This window comes from Crotalus tigris, unplaced genomic scaffold, assembly GCF_016545835.1.
Source record: "Crotalus tigris isolate CLP2741 ecotype Arizona unplaced genomic scaffold, ASM1654583v1 scf7180000023903.560294, whole genome shotgun sequence".
Lineage (NCBI taxonomy): Eukaryota > Metazoa > Chordata > Lepidosauria > Squamata > Viperidae > Crotalus > Crotalus tigris.
This window is the reverse complement of record NW_024100260.1, coordinates 12,047-31,905: the sequence shown is the minus strand read 5'-3', so window position 1 is coordinate 31,905 and position 19,859 is coordinate 12,047. Positions and strand designations below refer to the sequence as shown.

General features: G+C 46.4%; 1 protein-coding gene across 1 annotated transcript; it reads right to left on the bottom strand.

Annotated features, from left to right (window-relative positions):
- Positions 1-5,063: 5,063 nt before the first annotated feature.
- On the bottom strand, positions 5,064-9,803 carry LOC120298462 (arylacetamide deacetylase-like 4). Its single transcript, XM_039322236.1, has 3 exons — positions 9,755-9,803; positions 9,527-9,590; positions 5,064-6,066 (listed from the first exon to the last, which is right to left on the bottom strand). Exons 1-3 carry the CDS (start codon positions 9,801-9,803, stop codon positions 5,349-5,351), a joined length of 831 nt encoding a protein of 276 aa, XP_039178170.1. The 3' UTR covers positions 5,064-5,348.
- Positions 9,804-19,859: the final 10,056 nt, after the last annotated feature.

Sequence of the window (19,859 nt, the reverse complement as noted above, 5' to 3'; positions counted from 1 at the left end):
AACTGTTTTTGTTGTTGATTAGGGGCATATAATCCAATAATAAGAAATTTCTTGCCTTGCAGCACTAAATCATGACATATCTTCCTTGTGTATCAGATTCAATTAATCTAGCCGATAAATCTCTTCTTATATAAATAACTACTCCCCCCTTTTTATCTGGGGCAGAAGCTATAAAATGTAATCCCAACTGAGAACTAATCAAATACTTTTGATCTTTCGCAGCAATATGAGTCTCCTGCAAGCAAACAATGTCATTCTTATATTGTTTCAAGTAGTGAAATACTTTCTTTCTTTTCTGTGGTGAATTCAGTCCATTAACATTCCATGTCAGAAACTTTGCCATTCTTAGTGGCCTGGAGCCTCTGGAACACTACTTGAAGATCAGCCATTGATCTCTTCAATCGTGTCCCTCCCACAGGCTCTGTAGTAATCGGACCTTGTATTATTGATCCAAAATTAGCCTTCTGCTTCTGCTCCTATTCTTTACGTCTATACGCAGCACAAGTCATCCTGTGTTCCTTTGAATCACCCTTAGCTCCAAACTCTGTTCACTAGGTTCAGCCTGCGTTAAATCTCCTACAACCAATGACATTGCGCCTTCAACTGGATGTTTATCTTCCAGCCTTTCTTCTGTTCTCTTAGGTCGTGGAGATGGTGGTGAACCTGCTTTCAGGACATAAGTATGAAATCTTTTGCCTTTGAAATTGTATTAAGTCTATATCGTGTCCCTGCATAATTCACCACTATTCCAACAGGTATCTCCCATCTAAACTGAACCTGACGATTTTTAAGCTCCTCAGACAGAAAAGCAAAATCTTTTCTTTTTCTAAGAATTTTTGGAGGTATTTCTTTTAAGATTATAATGTTTTGATCTGCAATTTGAAATCTCTGCTTATAAAAAGTCTGAATAATTTCATTTCGAAGTGATCTCCTAGAAAAATAAATATCCACATCTCTAGGTAAATTTTTCTGCCTCGCAATCCATGAACTGACCCTAAATATTTTATCCATCTCTCTTGATAATTCCTCAGGTTCACATCCCAGAATGGGAGCTATAGCTCTTGCCACCTCCTCTTTCAGATCTTCTCGTGAGTTCTCTTTTAATCCTGTTATTCGCAATGCAAATTCCATATCTCTATATTATGAGATGGTGACTTCATCCTCTGTTATATCAATCTTATTTTCAACTTTGACAACTCTGCTTTCTAATTTTTCAGTATTTTCTACAACTTCATCCAACCGGTCATCCAAGCGTTAAATATAAGTAGCTAACCCTTGAAATGCAAACAATATGTCTTCCCTCATTTCTCTATTTTTATTCTCAAGAAGCTCTGCCATTTCTTCCTTCATTTTACTGTCGAGGAGATCGGCCACCTCCTCCTTTATCTCTTGTGTCACTTTTTTCAAAGCATCTTGAATATTTTTAAGCGTAAGTGCCGGTGGTGGGGGGGAAGGTGAGGGGGATTTAGGTTTAGATTGCAGTGCAGGCTGTGTTACAGGAGAAGAAATTGAACTTTTAGGGACAGCAGAAATTCCCAAACACTTTGAAGCCATTTTCCGGTCTGTATAAGTCCACTTCTTGTAAAATCAACAATTACAAAGTAAGAAAGTAAAAAGCGAGATCCCAGAAAAAAGGAGATCCCAAGGAGGAGATTTCCAAACCACAGGACAGTTGATTTTCACTGTCTCCGAGCGCTTTTACACAATCACAGGGCTAGCAGCCTAAAGAAAGCTGCCATCAGCGCAGCATCCCCACCGGAAGTCCCATGAAACCTTTTCAAGGACACCAGAACAGGTGTGGATTTGAAACAGACAGTTCCCAAAGCAAAATGAACTTGTTTATATGGACTACATAAGACATTGGGGATTTGGCTGAGAAAATTATTGTTTAAGTCTATGAATTGGTGTTAGAACCTCAGAATTAGTTTTGTTTCAGCAAAATCAATCAACTTAATAAACAGTAAGATTTTTGGAAACGGAATGAACCTGGGAGCTTTATTTGGATTCTCGAGCTGGATGTTGACACACTGCTATCATGTCACCCAGTGATTAGTTCCCATCTGTTGTTTCTTGTCCTGCCTACAGGTACTTGGTAAATAGGTTGACACCCCCTCTTCTTTGTGGCAGCCTCTCAAATATTGGAATGTTACTATTATGTCACTCCCTAGTCCTTCTTTTCTCTAGACTAGCCCTACCCAAAACCTGCAACCATTCTTCATATCTTTTAGTCTCCAGGCCTTTAATCATCTTAGTTGTTCTTCTTTGCACTTCTTCCAAATCTCAACATCTTTTTTGTAACATGGTGTCCAAAACCGGATGCAAGTATTCCAGGTGTGGTCTTATAAAGTGGTACTAATACTTATACTAAGACTTTATAAAGTGGTACTAATATTTCACGTGATTTTGATTCTATCCCTCTGTTTATACGCATAAGGATTGTATTAGCTTTTTTGGCTGCTGTCGCACACGGCTGGCTCATATTCCAGTGATCATCCAGCAATGTGAGGACGCAAGTGTCCTTGACTTACGACCATTCATTTAGTGACCATTCAAATTTACAATTTACAATTGCACTGAAAAAGGGATTTATTTACAACCGTTGCATCCTCCCCATGGTCATGTGATCAAAATTTGGGTGCTTGGCAACTGGTTCATATTTACAGAAACTAACCAAGGAGAGAAGCAACCCAGAACTAAGGAGAAATTTGCATGCACGAGTATTTTTATAAGTTCTGTACCTGATGTGGTGGCTTCCTCTTATGCAACCAAGTCAAAATAAGAAATCTATATATACAGTACTTGCTTCAAGCTGCACTTGGGGTTCTTCCAATCTTATGGGAGGACCCACCTTTGTTCAGATGAATAAACGTGCTTCTGTTTTAAGAGAGATAACCTGGACTCCTTCTCTTTGTTCGCAACAAGCCCCACCTGATCCCTGCTTGATCCTTCTCTCCACAATGACAGTCATTCACTTAACAAACATAGCACGAGAGCTTGTAAAATGGGGCAAAATTCACTTAACAACTGTCTCACTTAGCAACAGAAATTTTGCACTCAATTGCATTCATAAGTCAAGGACTACATGGAGTTTCACAGACCTATCCTGGCTTGCCCGATGAGGCATTTGCTGTTTTGCCTAATTCAGGTTGAGGTCTAATCTGGGGCTTGGTTCATCTTTCCTCACCACATTTTCTTCTTCTTTGTTAAGATATTTAATGTAATAGCTGGAGCAGTGAAGGGTTGGACAATGAATCAGAACACAGTTATAGCTGATTGTTTGAAGAGGGCTGGCTACTGCATGAGGCAATCTAAGCTGTGATTGGTTGCCTTGAGCAAAAAGGGGGAGGTTCCTTGTTTCCCAACTTTTTTCCTCTGTGCCCTCTGTAATTTACCTCATGATGCCTTGATTTACCTGATATGCTGCTGTTTGCCTGATTATCTTATTTACTATTAATATGTTTATTTATATAAAACTATATGTTTGTGTCAGCATCTCTGCCTCCATTTGGACACTGGCTGTGCAATTCCCTGACTTTTTCCCCTGCAGTCCCCAATCTCAGAGGAGCTGAGGACAGGGACACACAAACACACACACCGTTTCATGAGGGACTGACAGTCTTCTGCCCACCGAAGGGGTTTGCTAGTTCGTGCCCTTCCAACACACACACAGACACACACACACACACACACACACAGTTTCATGAGGGGCTGACAGTCTTCTGCCCACCGAAGGGGCTTGCTAGTTCGTGCCCTTCCAACACACACACAGACACGGACCCACACGCCCCATTCTGTCAACATAGCCATGCCATTTACAACACCTCTGCGCCACCTTCCCCTTTTCTCTCCTTGCCCTTTGCGGTGGGCAGAAAGGAATCTGAAATGAAATAGAAATGAAACAGACTGGGATTTCTTGCTTGAGTCTTTACTGAAGCTCAAAAGATTTACACGAAGTCAGTTGTCACTATTCTAGAAGCTCAGCAACCGGGGACCACCTGCAGCTAAAGCAAAGGGGGAGCAAGGAAAGTGGATACAGGGAGAGTCAAGATGGAAGCGTCAACAAGGAGAGGTCCCTTAAGATCTTACTGCATCAGTCTTGCTGGAGAGAAACGCCTCTTCAGAGACAGAGGAGAGGAAGGCACGGTTCAAGGCAAGGTCCTGTTAGGAAACAGGATCTATGCCAACGGGTGAGGGGGGAGGCTAGCACAATAGGCCTCCAGAGTTTTTGGGGGCTGATTCCCTTTTTTCGTTCATTTTTTGGTCTGCCTGTGGGAATAATGGTCTCCTGAAAGAGCTGCACTGGGTTTTCCATGACAAATGAAGGCACATATACATCTCCCAGGATAACGTTGCAAGATCCAATCTGGGTCGGTCACCAGGACCAGAGGTTTACTGTTCTGAGCATTCAGACCCGTGCCGGAGCCCATCCTCATGAAACCTCTCTTTACTGGAATACAGGTAGTCCTTGACTTACAACACTTCGTTTAGTGACTGTTCAAAGTTATAGCGGCACTGAAAAAAGTGATTATAATCGTTTTTCACACTTAAGACCGCTGCAGTATCCCCAGAGTCACATGATCAAAATTCCGACACTTGGCAACTGACTCATATTTATGATGGTTGCAGTGTCCTGGGATCATGTAATTACCTTTTGCTGCCTTCTGTCAATGGGGAAGTCAGATTCACTTAACAACCGTGTTACTAACTTAACAACTATAGTGATTCACTTAACAACTGAGACAAGAAAGGCCGTAAAATGAGGCAATTTCACTTAGCAAATGTTTCACTTAGCAACAGAAATTTTGGGCTCAATTGTTATCGTTAGTCGAGGACTACCTATATGCACTTTGGGCCATTCTGTGAGTCGCAATTATGTGATGCCTTCCTATTGGTTCATTGGGGTGTTGATGGCTGGTGATGGGCTGTTGTTTCCTTGTGCTGTCATGTTCAACATTATCCACAAGTTTGATATTCCAAAGAACCACTGTCTTGACTATAGCGAGGAGGAGAGCACAAAAGTTAGACGTCTGGCCACTCTCCCAACTGTTCCTCGGTGCCACTTAGACTGTCATATGGGAAATTCTCATTTTTGGGTAAGAGGGAAATCCACAGTTTCCTGCACAGCCTGACACCAAGCTACCTGAGTGGTGGGCTATGAACGAGCTGGAGAGGGCAAGGATGTGTCTCTTCAAAGGGTTGGTGGATGAAATTATAGGGTATAACCTCTTCAGATCCAGATCTGTAAGGCAAGGGCTAGGTGAACAAGGAAGAGGAACGAGGCTGTTTGATTTCTAGAATCGTTCTAGGAATTGGATTACACTATTCATACTCTTCCTCGTACTTGGAAACTAGATTGACCCCATATCTATCAGCAAGGTGATCCCATGGAATCCGTCCTTGAGGTGAAGCCAGGTGACAGGGACACCATTGTCTTCCAGCCTCTTCTTATAGAGCAAGCCATCATCTCGGAAAATGTCATATTCGCAGGTTAAAAGAAAAGTCTCTGGAAACTGCTGGATGACAGCGTCTTCCGCCAGGAGTGGGGAAAATATGGGGTCGAAAACTGTTTTGTATTTTTGGAAAAGATCTTCTGAAAACAGACCAGGTACAAACGGCACGTAATCCCGGCCTTTAAATTCCTCCGGAATATGTTCCGCACTGATCCATTTCTGATACTTTGCCATGAGTTCCTGCGGGACATGGGCATTGGCCATAATTTCATTGACCCCGGCATCGGTTCCCGAGAGATAAACTATGGCAAGACGAACAGCCTCTTTCTTGACTAAGAGGGGAATAGACTGGTTTTGCTGGTAAGAAGGTAAATTTAAATCCAGGCCTTGTAGGAAAGGATAGATTAGTATGTGGGCCCGGGGCTGTGGCAGGTCCTTTGTCATCAGAAGTTGCTGAGCAGTGCTGGCAACAAGTGTGCCTCCACTGCTGTCGCCAGCCAGCACGATCCGTTTCGGGTCCACCCCGTAGTCCTGCGCATTCTTCAGAAAATGTGATACGGCAGTGTAGCAGCTGAGTTGTTGAGCTGGATAGGGGTGCTCTGGCGCCAAGGGGTATCTGAAGCAACAGTCAGTCAAAATACAATCTTTCAAATGCACTGGCACTCCTATTACAATGATGAATATATTATAGCTGCCCCACCCCAAAAAGACTGGGCAGCATGCAACAACCAATAGAGGCAGTCCTCGACTTACAACAGTTCATTTAATAACTGTTCAAAATTACAACATCACTGAAAAAAGTGACTTAGGACCGTTTTTCACATGACCGTTGCAGCATCCCAGTGGTCACATGATCAAAATTAGGGTGCCTGGCAACTGATAGTTATGACAGCTGCAGTGTCTCAGGCTCATGTTATCCCGTTTTATGACCTTCGGACAAGCAAAGTCAGTGGGATTCAGTTAACAACTGCGTTGCTAACATAACAATTGCAGTGATTCACTTAACAACTGTGGCATTTTATGTTAAGACATAAAATGGGGCACTTAACAACTGTCTCACAAAACAACAGAAGTTTGGGCTCAGTTGTGATTGTAAGTCGAGGACTAGCTGTTATTCTGTAAACTACTCTGAAGTAACCCGCAGCATCCTTGTTGGTTCCTTGTGGCTGTCAGTATTTCAGCACAGGGCTTTTCAGCTGGTGAAACGCGTACCACCTGTGGTACATGGGCACCTGGCAGGTGGTACGCAACCATCCTAGAAGTGGTAGTGGGGGGAGGGGAATTAGCTGAACCGGCGGCAGCACCGCACCAGCCTGAACGAGAGACGGCTGGAGCTGCAGGGCTGTCAGCCCTGGATTTCGGCTCTTTCCTTTGCGGGGAGGGGGCCCCAAATCTGGGGCAAAGCAAAGCAACAGGAACTGGAAATAGCCAATCGCCTGGCTGACAGTGGCTGCACTGCGCTGGAAGCGCAAGGCAGAGGTGCCCTGAAAACGGACCAGAGAGAAAGCAGAGCAGAAGGGAAATGTGAAAAAAAAACACCCAAAAACCTCACCTCCGGACAGCCTTTTCCCCTCCTTTCTGAACACCCTGATGGTCCCCTGGGATGGGCGAGGGAGGCAGCAAGAGGAGAGGGGCGCCGCCTGCTACGGGGCTTCGATCTGTACTTCATCTTGGACAAGTAAGTGGCCGGGCGTCGCGGTGTCTGTGCAGGATGAGGCTGGGCTGCAGGGGACCCTTTGTTCTGGGTAGGGTTGCAGCAGCCCTGGCAGTTTTTCAAAACTCCGCAGCAGTTTTTTCCCTTTGCTTTGGGTGCCAATTTGGAGAAAAAACACCTGGCGGATGTCGCGTTCCTCTTTCCTCTGGAGAAGGTTGAAGGAAAACGTTTGGCTCCTTCACTGGTTTCTCTTTTTGCAACGTTGCTTTTGGGGGGGGGGAGTTTAGCAAAGAGCAGCTGTCAGCTTTAGCCTGTCTGATTAGACTTACAAAGGCCTGTTTCCAAAGTAAATCCCTCGCTCGGCTTCCCTCGTGGGATGCAATTCCCGCGGAGGAGCCGTTTAAGACAGGGGAGGGCAACCTGGGCTCTTTTATGACTGGTGGACTTCAACTCCCAGAATTCCTGAGGCAGCCATGCTGAGGGGAAAGGGAGAGGTTTCCAAGCTGAGCCAGGCTGGCTCAGGAATTCTGGGAGTTGAAGTCCACGAGTCATCAAAGAGCCAAGGTTCCCCACTCCTGGTTTGAGATCTCTGAACTCCAGAGTTAATCTGAAACTTGCTCCATGGCTGTGATGGATCATTGATTCAATCAATAATTAGAAGTTAGCATCTAGATACACATGAAAAAGAAATACCTTTGGGAAATATTAAACAGGCAGGAACAATAGGAAAAGAGGTAGAAAGCCTAGGCCCAGAAACCAACTATTACAAATACGAAAGGCTGCTCCAAAAGAAACATCCATTTCCCTCTCTTAGAAAAGTCAAGCCAAAAAACAAAAGTACCAGAGAAGAGTCTCTCTCTCTCTCTCTCTCTCTCTCTCTCTCTCTCTCTCTCTCTCTCTCTCTCTCTCTCTCTCTCTCTCTCTCTCTCTCTCTCTCTCTCTCTCTTTCTCTCTCCCCTCTCCTCTCCTCTCTCTTCCTCCCCCCCCTGTGATAAGCACTAGCCTTGAACAAACCAAAAGAAAGCTGACAGGTTTGCCCTATCTCAGTGATGGCGAACCTTTTAGAGACCGAGTGCCCAAACTGCAACCCAAAACCCACGTATCCATCGTTGAGTGCCGGGTGGGTGTGGCCCATTGGCTGGGTGTGGCTGCGGTGGTAACGGAAGACTGGGTGGGACTAAAAAGTTCAATCAAGCAATTCCAACTTTGCAAGATCTTTTTTTTTCCTGCAAGAAGCTGAAATTGACTGAACCTTTTTTTTTTTTGCACATGGCAGCAGAGGCCTAAAGCGAAAAGGTTTTATAAAACCCAGCTGAAGGCCTAGGACTCGGGCGATAGAACGCATGCCCACAGAGAGGGCTCTGTGTGCCGCCTCTGGCACCCGTGCCATAGGTTCGCCACCACTGCCCTATATACACATAGAAACCAATAACAGGATTAACCCCAGACACATCAGCGCCTACAACAAGATTAACCTAGATACACAAAAACCTCATCAACAAGTTATTTCCTTCCCTGGGTCATAGGATTAATCAATCCTGCTGAAAGGGAAAAAAACCAAGCTAGGAAATTAAGAAGAACAAACTTCTTATAAATCTCATCAAAACTTAAAATAGGAAAAAGAGTATAAATTTTACCATGCATTTAGGTGATTTTTACTAGCTAGTCCAGAAGTCATTGCTGAATCACTTCTCTGTCTGGCTTCTGTAGTAAAATCCACTTTCTGGCAGTTTGCTTCGCTCAGTCTCATCTATTTTTATTTTTATTTATTTTGAGCCTATTTCAGTATTTTCCTCTTAAGTCTGAGTTACTCCCAGTTGCTTTGTTCTCCATTAATGAAATGCACATTCTCTTTTTTTTTTTCTATTTTTGCTGTTTTTACTGCAGCTGCAGGAATTGTATCCAGGGAGGAAATAAAATGCTTGCTCATGTTATTTGTCCTACAACTGACAGGATGCATTCTGTTTGCATAAGAGGTTTGGGGCTGTGTTCTTAAATATTGTAACTTTGGACAGTCACTAAATGAACTGTTCTAAGTCTAGGACTAGACTTCGCCCAGCCTGGTTGGAAAAGCGCCCAGACGGGGAGAGGGAGGGAGCGAGAGAGAGAGAGCAAGAGGCAAGAGGGTGACAGCACTGGCAGAGCTTAATTCAGCTTCCTCCGTGGAAAGGACTGCGAAGCAGTGCAGCCTCCCTTAGGAGATGCTCGACAGAAACGAATCTGGCACTGCAACGGCCCCCAGCTCGAAGCTGTGCGGAGATGGATAGAGGAGCGGTATCTAGGTTCCTATGACCATCGGAAATATGTGTTTTCCGATGGTCTTAGGCGACCCCTTTGAGAACCTCTGGTCTAGAGAGAGAGAGAGGTTATGGCAGTTGGCTTTTATGTCTTCTGTGACACAAGTCAGCTTGAGCTCACTTACCCGATGCATGCGATCACAGTGTCACTTTGCCGGGCAATGAAGTGGCACAGCCTTTCGTGGGATCCTGAAATATCACAAAGAATTGTTTGAATTGATGTTCAGATGAGAATGTCCCATTTCTCCCACCCCTAACTTGTATGTTTTTATCTGAGCACATGCATTTTCCCCCTTTGGTCCTTGGCGTGCTGCAGAAGAATCAGGGTACCTCTTAGGCCAGGGATGGCAAACCTTTTAGAGACCGAGTGCCCAAACCACAATCCAAAACCGACTTATTCATCGCAAAGTGCCAAGGCTGCATTGGGGGTAGGCGTAGCCCACTGGGTGGGTGTGGTTGCTGTGGTCATGGCAGATTGAGTGGGCATGGCTGGGGTGGGTGTGGCCATTTTGATGTTGCTTGTGGGGGGATGCCTGTGGGGGCTGGCAGAATTGGGGGAGATCCAGGGGGTCTCTGGTGGATGGGGCGTTGGCAGGAGGTTCGTCCTGAGGGGTGAGGCAGGGGTAGGGCGGGGGTGCCATTGCTGCAGGGCAAGGCGAGACAGGGGCGGCTGCTGCCTGATACCATCAGCCCCCGCACACAGGCCAGCGACGCATGGGGGCGTGCTCTACCACCTCTACTTGAGTTTGCTAGCCAGCTGCTTCACCTCCTTTGTGCTGGGTGGGGTTGCCGCTCTGGGTGCCAGCGGCGGCCTAATGGACCTGTGCAAGCTGACGATGGCGGCAAGTGTGCCACAGAGAGGGCGCTAAGTGCCGCCTCTGGCACACGTGCCATAGGTTCGCCATCACTGCCTTAAGCCAAACATTTGTCCGTCCTTCTTTCATATCAATCAAACAATTATTTGGAAAACCTACGGGGGCTTCCAAACAAGCCTGCTCCTCCATGGATCCAGACCAGTCCTCGTCTGTTCTCTGGACTTGCTCTTTTGGGACAACAGACCATCACCGGCACTCTGTCAAAAAGCATTTCCTTGACAATCAAGTCAGATGGTTTCCTGGGATGTATTCCATTCCACAGGAGCCTCCATATGAAAAATTCATGGCAGATGCCAAGTTTATCCAGAATCCTGGCCTGCACAGGGGAAAGACAAGAAAGAAACCAAAGAATAACACACAAAGGATCTGTTTAGATCAGCGGTTCTCAACCTATGGGTCGCGACCCATTTGGGGTCGATCGTCCATTTTACAGGGGTCACCAAAGAAGGCGATCCGCCATTTTCCCCCCTCAGGGGGTGCCGCCGCGCATGCGCACTGCGCATGCGCAGCACGTTTGTGTGATGGGGGTCGCTGTCACACAAACGTTGAGAACCACTGGTTTAGATGCTATCCAGAGCGAGTTCTAATAAAAGAGACTATTTGGAGCTCAGGGTTGAAAGGAGGGGTCCTTGGTGCTCTCTGAGCTTGCTTGTGCATCCTCAGGTACACCAAGTGTAGGACTGTGCCATTCAGCCGAACCAACTGAAAGCAAAGCTAGAGTCCAAAGGCAGAGACTTACCAGTCCGACAAGAATTCTTACAAACAAATAGAGAAGGCGCAGTTTTCTCCCCTGGCTGATTCCTGGCGGGATATGCATGCCGATGATATTAAAGTAAAGGATCCACCCGAGGAATAACAACGTGATTGAAATGCAAAAGTAAAATACCAACATCCACAGGGTTTGGCCCAATATCGTTTCCATGGTGGAAAGGTCCTGAGATCAGAGATGGGATTTCTTTTCCCCTATCTGGCCAAAGAAAATTGTCTTAAAGCTTAATTTGCTTTCTTCTTGGTCCGTGAGCTCTATATTGCCCTGTAGTTCTTTTAACAATAGGTGACACGTACACCTCGATGCCTTCTCTTATACCATTTCAACAGGTATGATCAGTCAACTGATCATTTTTTTTATTCACTATTTAACTGGACCAACAAGTTCTGAACAAACAGATCTCTTTCAAAAGTCTGTCTCTTGAGGGTTACATCATCCAAGATCGGTTGAGTTTACTTTATGATCACCCCACAGATTAAATGAGGAGGTTCATTTATCTGTATTCCTTAATTATGGCTTTCAGAGGCACACTGTAATCTGGGTGAGCTTCTGGGCACCACGTTCCCTGACACAGAAAAATGACTTTACACGGATTTTGAGATGACAACAGCCTCAACAAGGTTTCATGCCGAGTGGATTTTGCCATTTGCGTTGTAATTTGGTATTTTTGCTTCTGATGGTCAGAGGCAGATCAGTTCAACTAAAATTGTCTAAAATAGCCATCATAGCAGTGTTCCAATATCTCCGGGGCTGCCACAAATAAGAGGGAGTCAAACTATTCTCCAAAGTGCCTGAGGGCAGGACAAGAAGCAACGGATGGAAACTAACCAAGGAGAGAAGCAACCTACAGCTAAGGAGAAACTTCTTGACAATTAGAACAATTAACCAGTGGAACAATTTGCCTCCCGATTGGACAATTATTTGTCTGAAATGGTATAGGGCAGCTTGGGGGGAGGGGGAAACAGGGCTACATGCATGCAGCTTGACTTGTACAAGTAGCGGGCTGGCACACACAGCTTGATTGTAAGTTGACCTGTATATGCCCATGCATGCAAGCCCCCTTGCGCAAGCTGCACACACACACTGGCTGGCCGCTCATGTGGCTCGGTTGCGAATAGGCCACAGCCCAATAGTAGGCCACAGTTCAGGGACTGGGGACCCCAATATAGGGTTTCCTGCCTGAGCAGGAGGTTGGACTAGAAGACCTCCAAGGTCCCTTCCAATCCAGAGCCCTGAAATGCAGTTCTTTGCCCTTCCTTAATAATGGGACATTTGTAGATGGGGAAATTGCAACAATCAGTATCGGGTAGTTTTATGTTTGCAAGGTTGAGGTATTAAGCAAAGACACATGGTGAACAAACAAGCTTCTTTATTGATCTCTTCTTACAACCAGCAGCAGCAAAATGGCACGCAGGCCATTTGTAGAGTCCTGAACCCAGACAGTGTCAGCCAATAGGAAGCTGGCTGTTTTCGCGCCTTGCGCATGCGTGCAAGGCTGGTGACAGCCAGTCTAGTCCCAGGCAGCTTTTGGTCTTCCCGGGACCGTTTGCAACATTGCTGAGCCTGCTGAATGCTTCAGCAGGCTCAGGACACAACAGGTAGAATCTCTGTAATTAAGATGAAAGTGTAAGAACGTCCTGGTAGTGCTTCACAAAAGCCAAGAAACAGGAACGTTGAACAATCAACAAGTTTAATGCACTGTGTTGACATAAAGTTAGCACTGGAAGTAACCTCCTTCCAGTGCCTTAAATACAGCCACCTACCACGCCCAGAGCACACACCCTAATTACCACCCACGACCATACTCCACCCTCGCCTCGCTCAACCCCAGTTGATAACCCACACCCCACCAATAACCTAATTAACAATGCTGCGCTCTCCTGCCCCAGTCCACGCCCCACACATAGAAGTGAAATGAACAAAGCCGGCAACACTCTGCTCTACCGTCCAGTCCTCTGCTCCAACGTCCACTAATGACAGACCCAGCGACACTTGGAAGTCCAATAAACATAAGTACGAAGCAGCCTCCCTTCCGTTCACCACGTTTCGTCCGTGCTGTTGTTACTAGTCATCTAAGTATATCAATTACTAGCCATCCTAGCTGGTCACATGGGCTCATCAGCTGCCGCTCTAGGAATCCCGGTTGCCCATTACCAATGCCTTGGTAAGACCACACTTGGAATACTGCATCCAGTTTTGGTTGCCATGGTACAAAAAAGATTTTGAGATTCTAGAAAGAGTGCAGAGAAGAGCAACAAAGATGATTAGGGGACTGGAGGTTAAAACATATGAAGAACAGTTGCAGGAATTAGGTATGTCTAGTTTAATGAAAATAAGGACTAGGGGTGACATGATAGCAGTGTGTCAATATTCAGCTCGAGAATCCAAATAAAACTCCAGCTTCATTCTGTTTCCAAAAATCTTACTGTTTATTAAGTTGATTGATTTTGCTGAAACAAAACTAACTCTGAGGTTCTAACACCAATTCATAGCCTTAAGCAATAGTTTTCCCAGCCAAACCCCCAATGTCTTACGTAGTCCATATAAACAGCCTCTTTCTTGACTAAGAGAGGAATAGACTGGTTTTGCTGGTAAGAAGGTAAATTTAAATCCAGGCCTTGTAGGAAAGGATAGATTAGTATGTGGGTCCGGGGCTGTGGCAGGTCCTTTGTCATCAGAAGTTGCTGAGCAGTGCTGGCAACAAGTGTGCCTCCGCTGCTGTCGCCAGCCAGCACGATCCGTTTCGGGTCCACCCCGTAGTCCTGCGCATTCTTCAGAAAATGTGATACGGCAGTGTAGCAGCTGAGTTGTTGAGCTGGATAGGGGTGCTCTGGCGCCAAGGGGTATCTGAAGCAACAGTCAGTCAAAATACAATCTTTCAAATGCACTGGCATTCCTATTATGAAGATGAATATATTATAGCTGCCCCACCCCAAAAAGACTGGGCAGCATGCAACAACCAATAGAAGCAGTCCTCGACTTACAAAAGTTCATTTAATAACTGTTGAAAATTACAACATCACTGAAAAAAGTGACTTAGGACCGTTTTTCACATGACCGTTGCAGCATCCCTGTGGTCACATGATCAAAATTAGGGCACCTGGGAACTGATATTTATGACAGCTGCAGTGTCTCAGGCTCATGTGATCCCTTTTTGTGACCTTCTGACAAGCAAAGTCAGTGGGATTCAGTTAACAACTGCATTACTAACATAACAATTGCAGTATTTCACTTAACATGGGGCACTTAACTGTCTCACAAAACAACAGAAATTTTGAGATGACAACAGCCTCAACAAGGTTTCATGCCGAGTGGATTTTGCCATTTCAGTTGTAATTTGGTATTTTTGCTTCTGATGGTCAGAGGCAGATCAGTTCAACTAAAATTGTCTAAAATCGCCGTCATAGCAGTGTTCCAATATCTCAGGGGCTGCCACAAATAAGAGGGAGCCAAACTATTCTCCAAAGTGCCTGAGGGCAGGACAAGAAGCAACGGATGGAAACTAACCAAGGAGAGAAGCAACCTACAGCTAAGGAGAAAGTTCTTGACAATTAGAACAATTAACCAGTGGAACAATCTGCCTCCCGATTGGACAATTATTTGTCTGAAATGGTATAGGGCAGCTTGGGGGGAGGGGAAAACAGGGCTACATGCATGCAGCTTGACTTGTACAAGTAGCGAGCTGGCACACACAGCTTGATTGTAAGTTGACCTGTATATGCCCATGCATGCAAGCCCACTTGTGCAAGTTGCACACACACAATGGCTGGCCGCTCACGTAGCTCGGTTGCGAATAGGCCACAGCCCAATAGTAGGCCACAATCCAGGGACTGGGGACCCCAATAGAGGGTTTCCTGCCTGAGCAGGAGGTTGGACTAGAAGATCTCCAAGGTCCCTTCCAATCCAGAGCCCTGAAATGCAGTTCTTTGCCCTTCCTTAATAATGGGACATTTGTAGATGGGGAAATTGCAACAATCAGTATCGGGTAGTTTTATGTTTGCAAGGTTGAGGTATTAAGCAAAGACACATGGTGAACAAACAAGCTTCTTTATTGATCTCTTCTTACAACCAGCAACAGCAAAATGGCACGCAGGCCATTTATAGAGTCCTGAACCCAGACAGTGTCAGCCAATAGGAAGCTGGCTGTTTTCGCGCCTTGCGCATGCGTGCAAGGCTGGCGACAGCCAGTCTGGTCCCAGGCAGCTTTTGGTCTGCCCGGGACCATTTGCAACATTGCTGAGCCTGCTGAATGCTTCAGCAGGCTCAGGACACAACAGGTAGAATCTCTGTAATTAAGATGAAAGTGTAAGAACGTCCTGGTAGTGCTTCACAAAAGCCAAGAAACAGGAATGTTGAACAGTCAACAAGTTTAATGCACTGTGTTGACATAAAGTTAGCACTGGAAGCTAACTTCCAGTGAACCTGCTTCCAGTGCCTTAAATACAGCCACCTACCACGCCCAGAGCGCACCCCCCAATTACCACCCGTGACCATACTCCACCCTCGCCTAGCCCAACCCCAGTTGATAACCCACACCCCACCAATAACCTAATTAACAATGCTGCGCTCTCCTGCCCCAGTCCACGCCCCACACATAGAAGTGAAATGAACAAAGCCGGAAACACTCTGCTTTACCGTCCAGTCCTCTGCTCCAACGTCCACTAATGACAGACCCAGCGACACTTGGAAGTCCAATAAACATAAGTACGATGCAGCCTCCCCTCCGTTCGCCACGTTTCGTCCGTGCTGTTGTTACTAGCCATCTAAGTATATCAATTACTAGCCATCCTAGCTGGTCACATGGGCTCATCAGCTGCCGCTCTAGGAATCCCGGTTTCCCATCTCGGTGGTTGCAATAGCAGTGCGAAACACGGAGCTGCTGCTCTAGGAATCCCGGTTGCCCATCTCGGTGGTTGCAATGGCGGCGCGAAACGCGGACCCGCCGGATCAGCTGTTGGGGCCTCTCCAATGTTGCCATTGTGTGAGCCGGTAACGGGGCCACTGGAGGGTGGGTGGTGCGCTGGGTCTGATATTCGGCCCCCCTCACCACATGTCCCCCTGGAAGAAAGCATACTAAGATGAGTAAGGCCTTTTGTCATGCACATGAAGAGTTATTCGGCCCCTCCCCAGGTTTGCGTGGAAATTTCCTATGGTATCTACGAATCAGGTCGGGAGCAAAGACATCCCCCTTCCACACCCAGGAGGCATCGGACAGGGGATATCCCTTCCATAAGATTAGATAATAAAGTTTACCCCCCTTCACCTGCGAATCCAGGATATCTTGTACTTCATACCGACCTCGGGTGATGGGCCCTGGGGTTTGTTCTTGGGGTTTCTCCCTTACAGGTTTCAACAAGCTTACGTGAAAGACTGGATGCACCTTATCATGCAAACTCGGTAAATGAAGCTTCACCGTCACCGGATTAATAATCTGGACTATGCGGAAGGGTCCGATGTACTTTGGTGCTAGTTTTTTGCACGGCACCTGCAACTTTATATATTTAGTCGATAAATACACTAGATCCCCCACCCAAAACTGAACCTGTAAGCTACGAGTTTTATCCGCCTGGTGTTTAGTTGCTTGTTCTGCTTTTATCAGGGCCTTTTTCACTGTACCCCATACCTCACCTACGTGGTTAAACCATTCATTGGGGTGACGAGGCTGGGATTCCTGGGACCCACACTCTGGCATCGGGACAAAGTCGCGTCCATACACCACCTGAAATGGTGTGAGGCCGGTGCTCTTATGTACTGCGTTATTATATGCGACGTCCGCTAATGGCACCAATTCCACCCAATTCGACTGTTGATAGGATACGTAGCTCCTCAGATATCGCTCGACAGCAGCATTGGCCCACTCCACTGCCCCGTTGGTACTGGGATGATACGCAGAGCTGAGACCTTGAGCAGTACCAATGAATCGAAGGAACTGACGCCAGAATTGAGCCGTAAATTGTACGCCACGGTCCGAAATAATTTGACGAGGTGCCCCATGCAAACGATAAGTATGTGTTCAAAACATTCTGGCCAGTCCTCTTGCCAACGGCAATCCCTTACAGCGTATGAAATGGGCTTGTTTTGAAAACAAGTCAACCACTGTCCATATAATGGTGTAACCCTGTACCTCCGGTAAGTCAACTATAAAATCCATTCCAATGTCCTGCCATGGCTGATTTGGATCAGATACTGGTTGTAACAGTCCCACTGGTTTTTTGGGTACTACCTTTGATTGTGCACAGATGTGACAGCCCTTCACATAAGTTTCAATGTCTCTTCTCATTCCAGGCCACCAAAATTGACGTCTGGCTAGGTGTAACGTCTTCAGGAAACCGAAATGGCCGGCTAATTTAGCATCATGACAACGGTGATACACGCGATCTCGTAATCCCTGGGGAATATATAGTCTATTGCCATACCATGCTAAACCATTCCGGTTTGTAAGTAACCCGGGATTATTCAACAACCAAGGATCTTGTAATAAAGCTGTTCTCACCTCATCCTCAAACGATGTCGTTTTCGCGCAGGAATCTACATGCAGATCTCCGACGCTATAAGGGGGCATAATGGCCTGGACCACCTCCTCCCTCGTACTATCATATTGCGGTAGGCGAGAGAGGGCATCCGCTAGGAAATTTCTCCCCCCTGGAATGACTTTAAGTTGGAATCGGAAACGTTGGAAATATTGCACCCAACGCACGTGTTTAGGAGACAACCGCCCAGGCGTTTGTAGAACTGCTAGATTCTGGTGGTCTGTCCACACTTCAAAGAGATGTTGTGCCCACTCCAGTAAATGGCGCCAGGTGGATAAGGCCCATCTAACTTACTGCAAGAACGTCCTGGTAGTGCTTCACAAAAGCCAAGAAACAGGAACGTTGAACAATCAACAAGTTTAATGCACTGTGTTGACATTAAGTTAGCACTGGAAGTAACCTCCTTCCAGTGCCTTAAATACAGCCACCTACCACGCCCAGAGCACACACCCCAATTACCACCCATGACCATACTCCACCCTCGCCTAGCCCAACCCCAGTTGATAACCCACACCCCACCAATAACCTAATTAACAATGCTGCGCTCTCCTGCCCCAGTCCACGCCCCACACATAGAAGTGAAATGAACAAAGCCGGCAACACTCTGCTCTACCGTCCAGTCCTCTGCTCCAACGTCCACTAATGACAGACCCAGCGACACTTGGAAGTCCAATAAACATAAGTACGAAGCAGCCTCCCCTCCGTTCGCCGCGTTTCGTCCGTGCTGTTGTTACTAGCCATCTAAGTATATCAATTACTAGCCATCCTAGCTGGTCACGTGGGCTCATCAGCTGCCGCTCTAGGAATCGTGGTTTCCCATCTCGGTGGTTGCAATAGCAGTGCAAAACACGGAGCTGCCGCTCTAGGAATCCCGGTTGCCCATCTCGGTGGTTGCAATGGCGGCGCAAAACGCGGACCCGCCGGATCAGCTGTTGGGGCCTCTCCAATGTTGCCATTGTGTGAGCCGGTAACGGGGCTACTGGAGGGTGGGTGGTGCGCTGGGTCTGACAGAAAGTTTTACCAATGATGCTTTTTTTGTTTCAGATTCCAGAGTCCAGCTAGACATAACAACACTAAAACGTAGCATGAAAATCAAGGTTATTGAGCCAGAGCTGATAAAGAATTGGCGGGCTGGAGAGCTGGAGAAGAACCCCACACTTCAAGCTAATTGGGGAATGTGATTTATGACTGTTAATTGGAGGAGGGAGGGAATTGTGCTTTGATACTATGTGCCGGGGGGGGGGGGGAATTCAGTTTTTGGCTTCGATTATGTAAGTGCCGGTATTATGCTACTCGAATAAAAGATCCTTTAAGGTAAACAATGCCTCAAAGTTCCTTTGAAGAGTTTCATCTGTCGGAACCATGACAGGGGGTGTAAATCGGACGTAAGTTACTTTTTTCAGTGCTGTTGTAACTTTGAACGGTCACTAAGCAAACTGCTGTAAGTCGGGGAATACCTATATACGCAAATAGAAATTCATAAAGTGGAAAGGTGATTGGGGAAAAAGGAAGGGAAGAAAAAAAAGAGCTGGGAATGCTGATGGTGGCCCTTGGGGAGGGGGCTGAGCTGTGCCCTGGGGAGGATCATGGTTTCCTTGCCCCCCCCTTTGGAAGCTACTCTGGCATTCCCTTGTGTCTTCTCTGGTTGCCACACCTGTTGCAAGATGGCCTGTGGGAGAGAACTGGAGAGTCCAATCTCGGCATTCTTCAAATCAGCAGGAAGAGAAGAGCAGTCACAACAGTGGTGACAAGGCCCCAGCAAAGTCAGTGAAAGCATTGCCTGCAGGAGTGCAAGCTGGCCACATGGATTTACAGAAGACAATAACAGAGTTGGAAGAGACCTTGGAGGTCTTCTAGTCCAACCCTCTATAGAAACAAGGGGCGCTATACCATTCCCGACAAATGGTTGTCCAATCTCTTCTTGAAAACCTCCAGTGATGGAGCACCCCCACTAAACTTCTGGAAGCAAGCTATTCCATTGATTAATTTGTTCTGACTGTCAGGAAATTTCTCCTTAGTTCTAGGTTGCTTCTCTGCTTTTTAGTTTCTATCCGTTGCTTCTTGTCCTGCCTTCTGGTGCTTTGGAAAATAGATTTACCCCCTCTTCTTTGTGGCAGCCCCTCAAATAATGGAACACTGTCTCAAGGATGAAACTTTGGCAGCTATGTTCCTCTGCCTTTCAACTTGCCTTTAGAGTAAGAGGGGGGGGGGTCTTACTTTCCAGTAGATTAGATGGAAACATGAAATTTGTACAATTCCGCTGAAGACTTTGAGAACCTGAAAC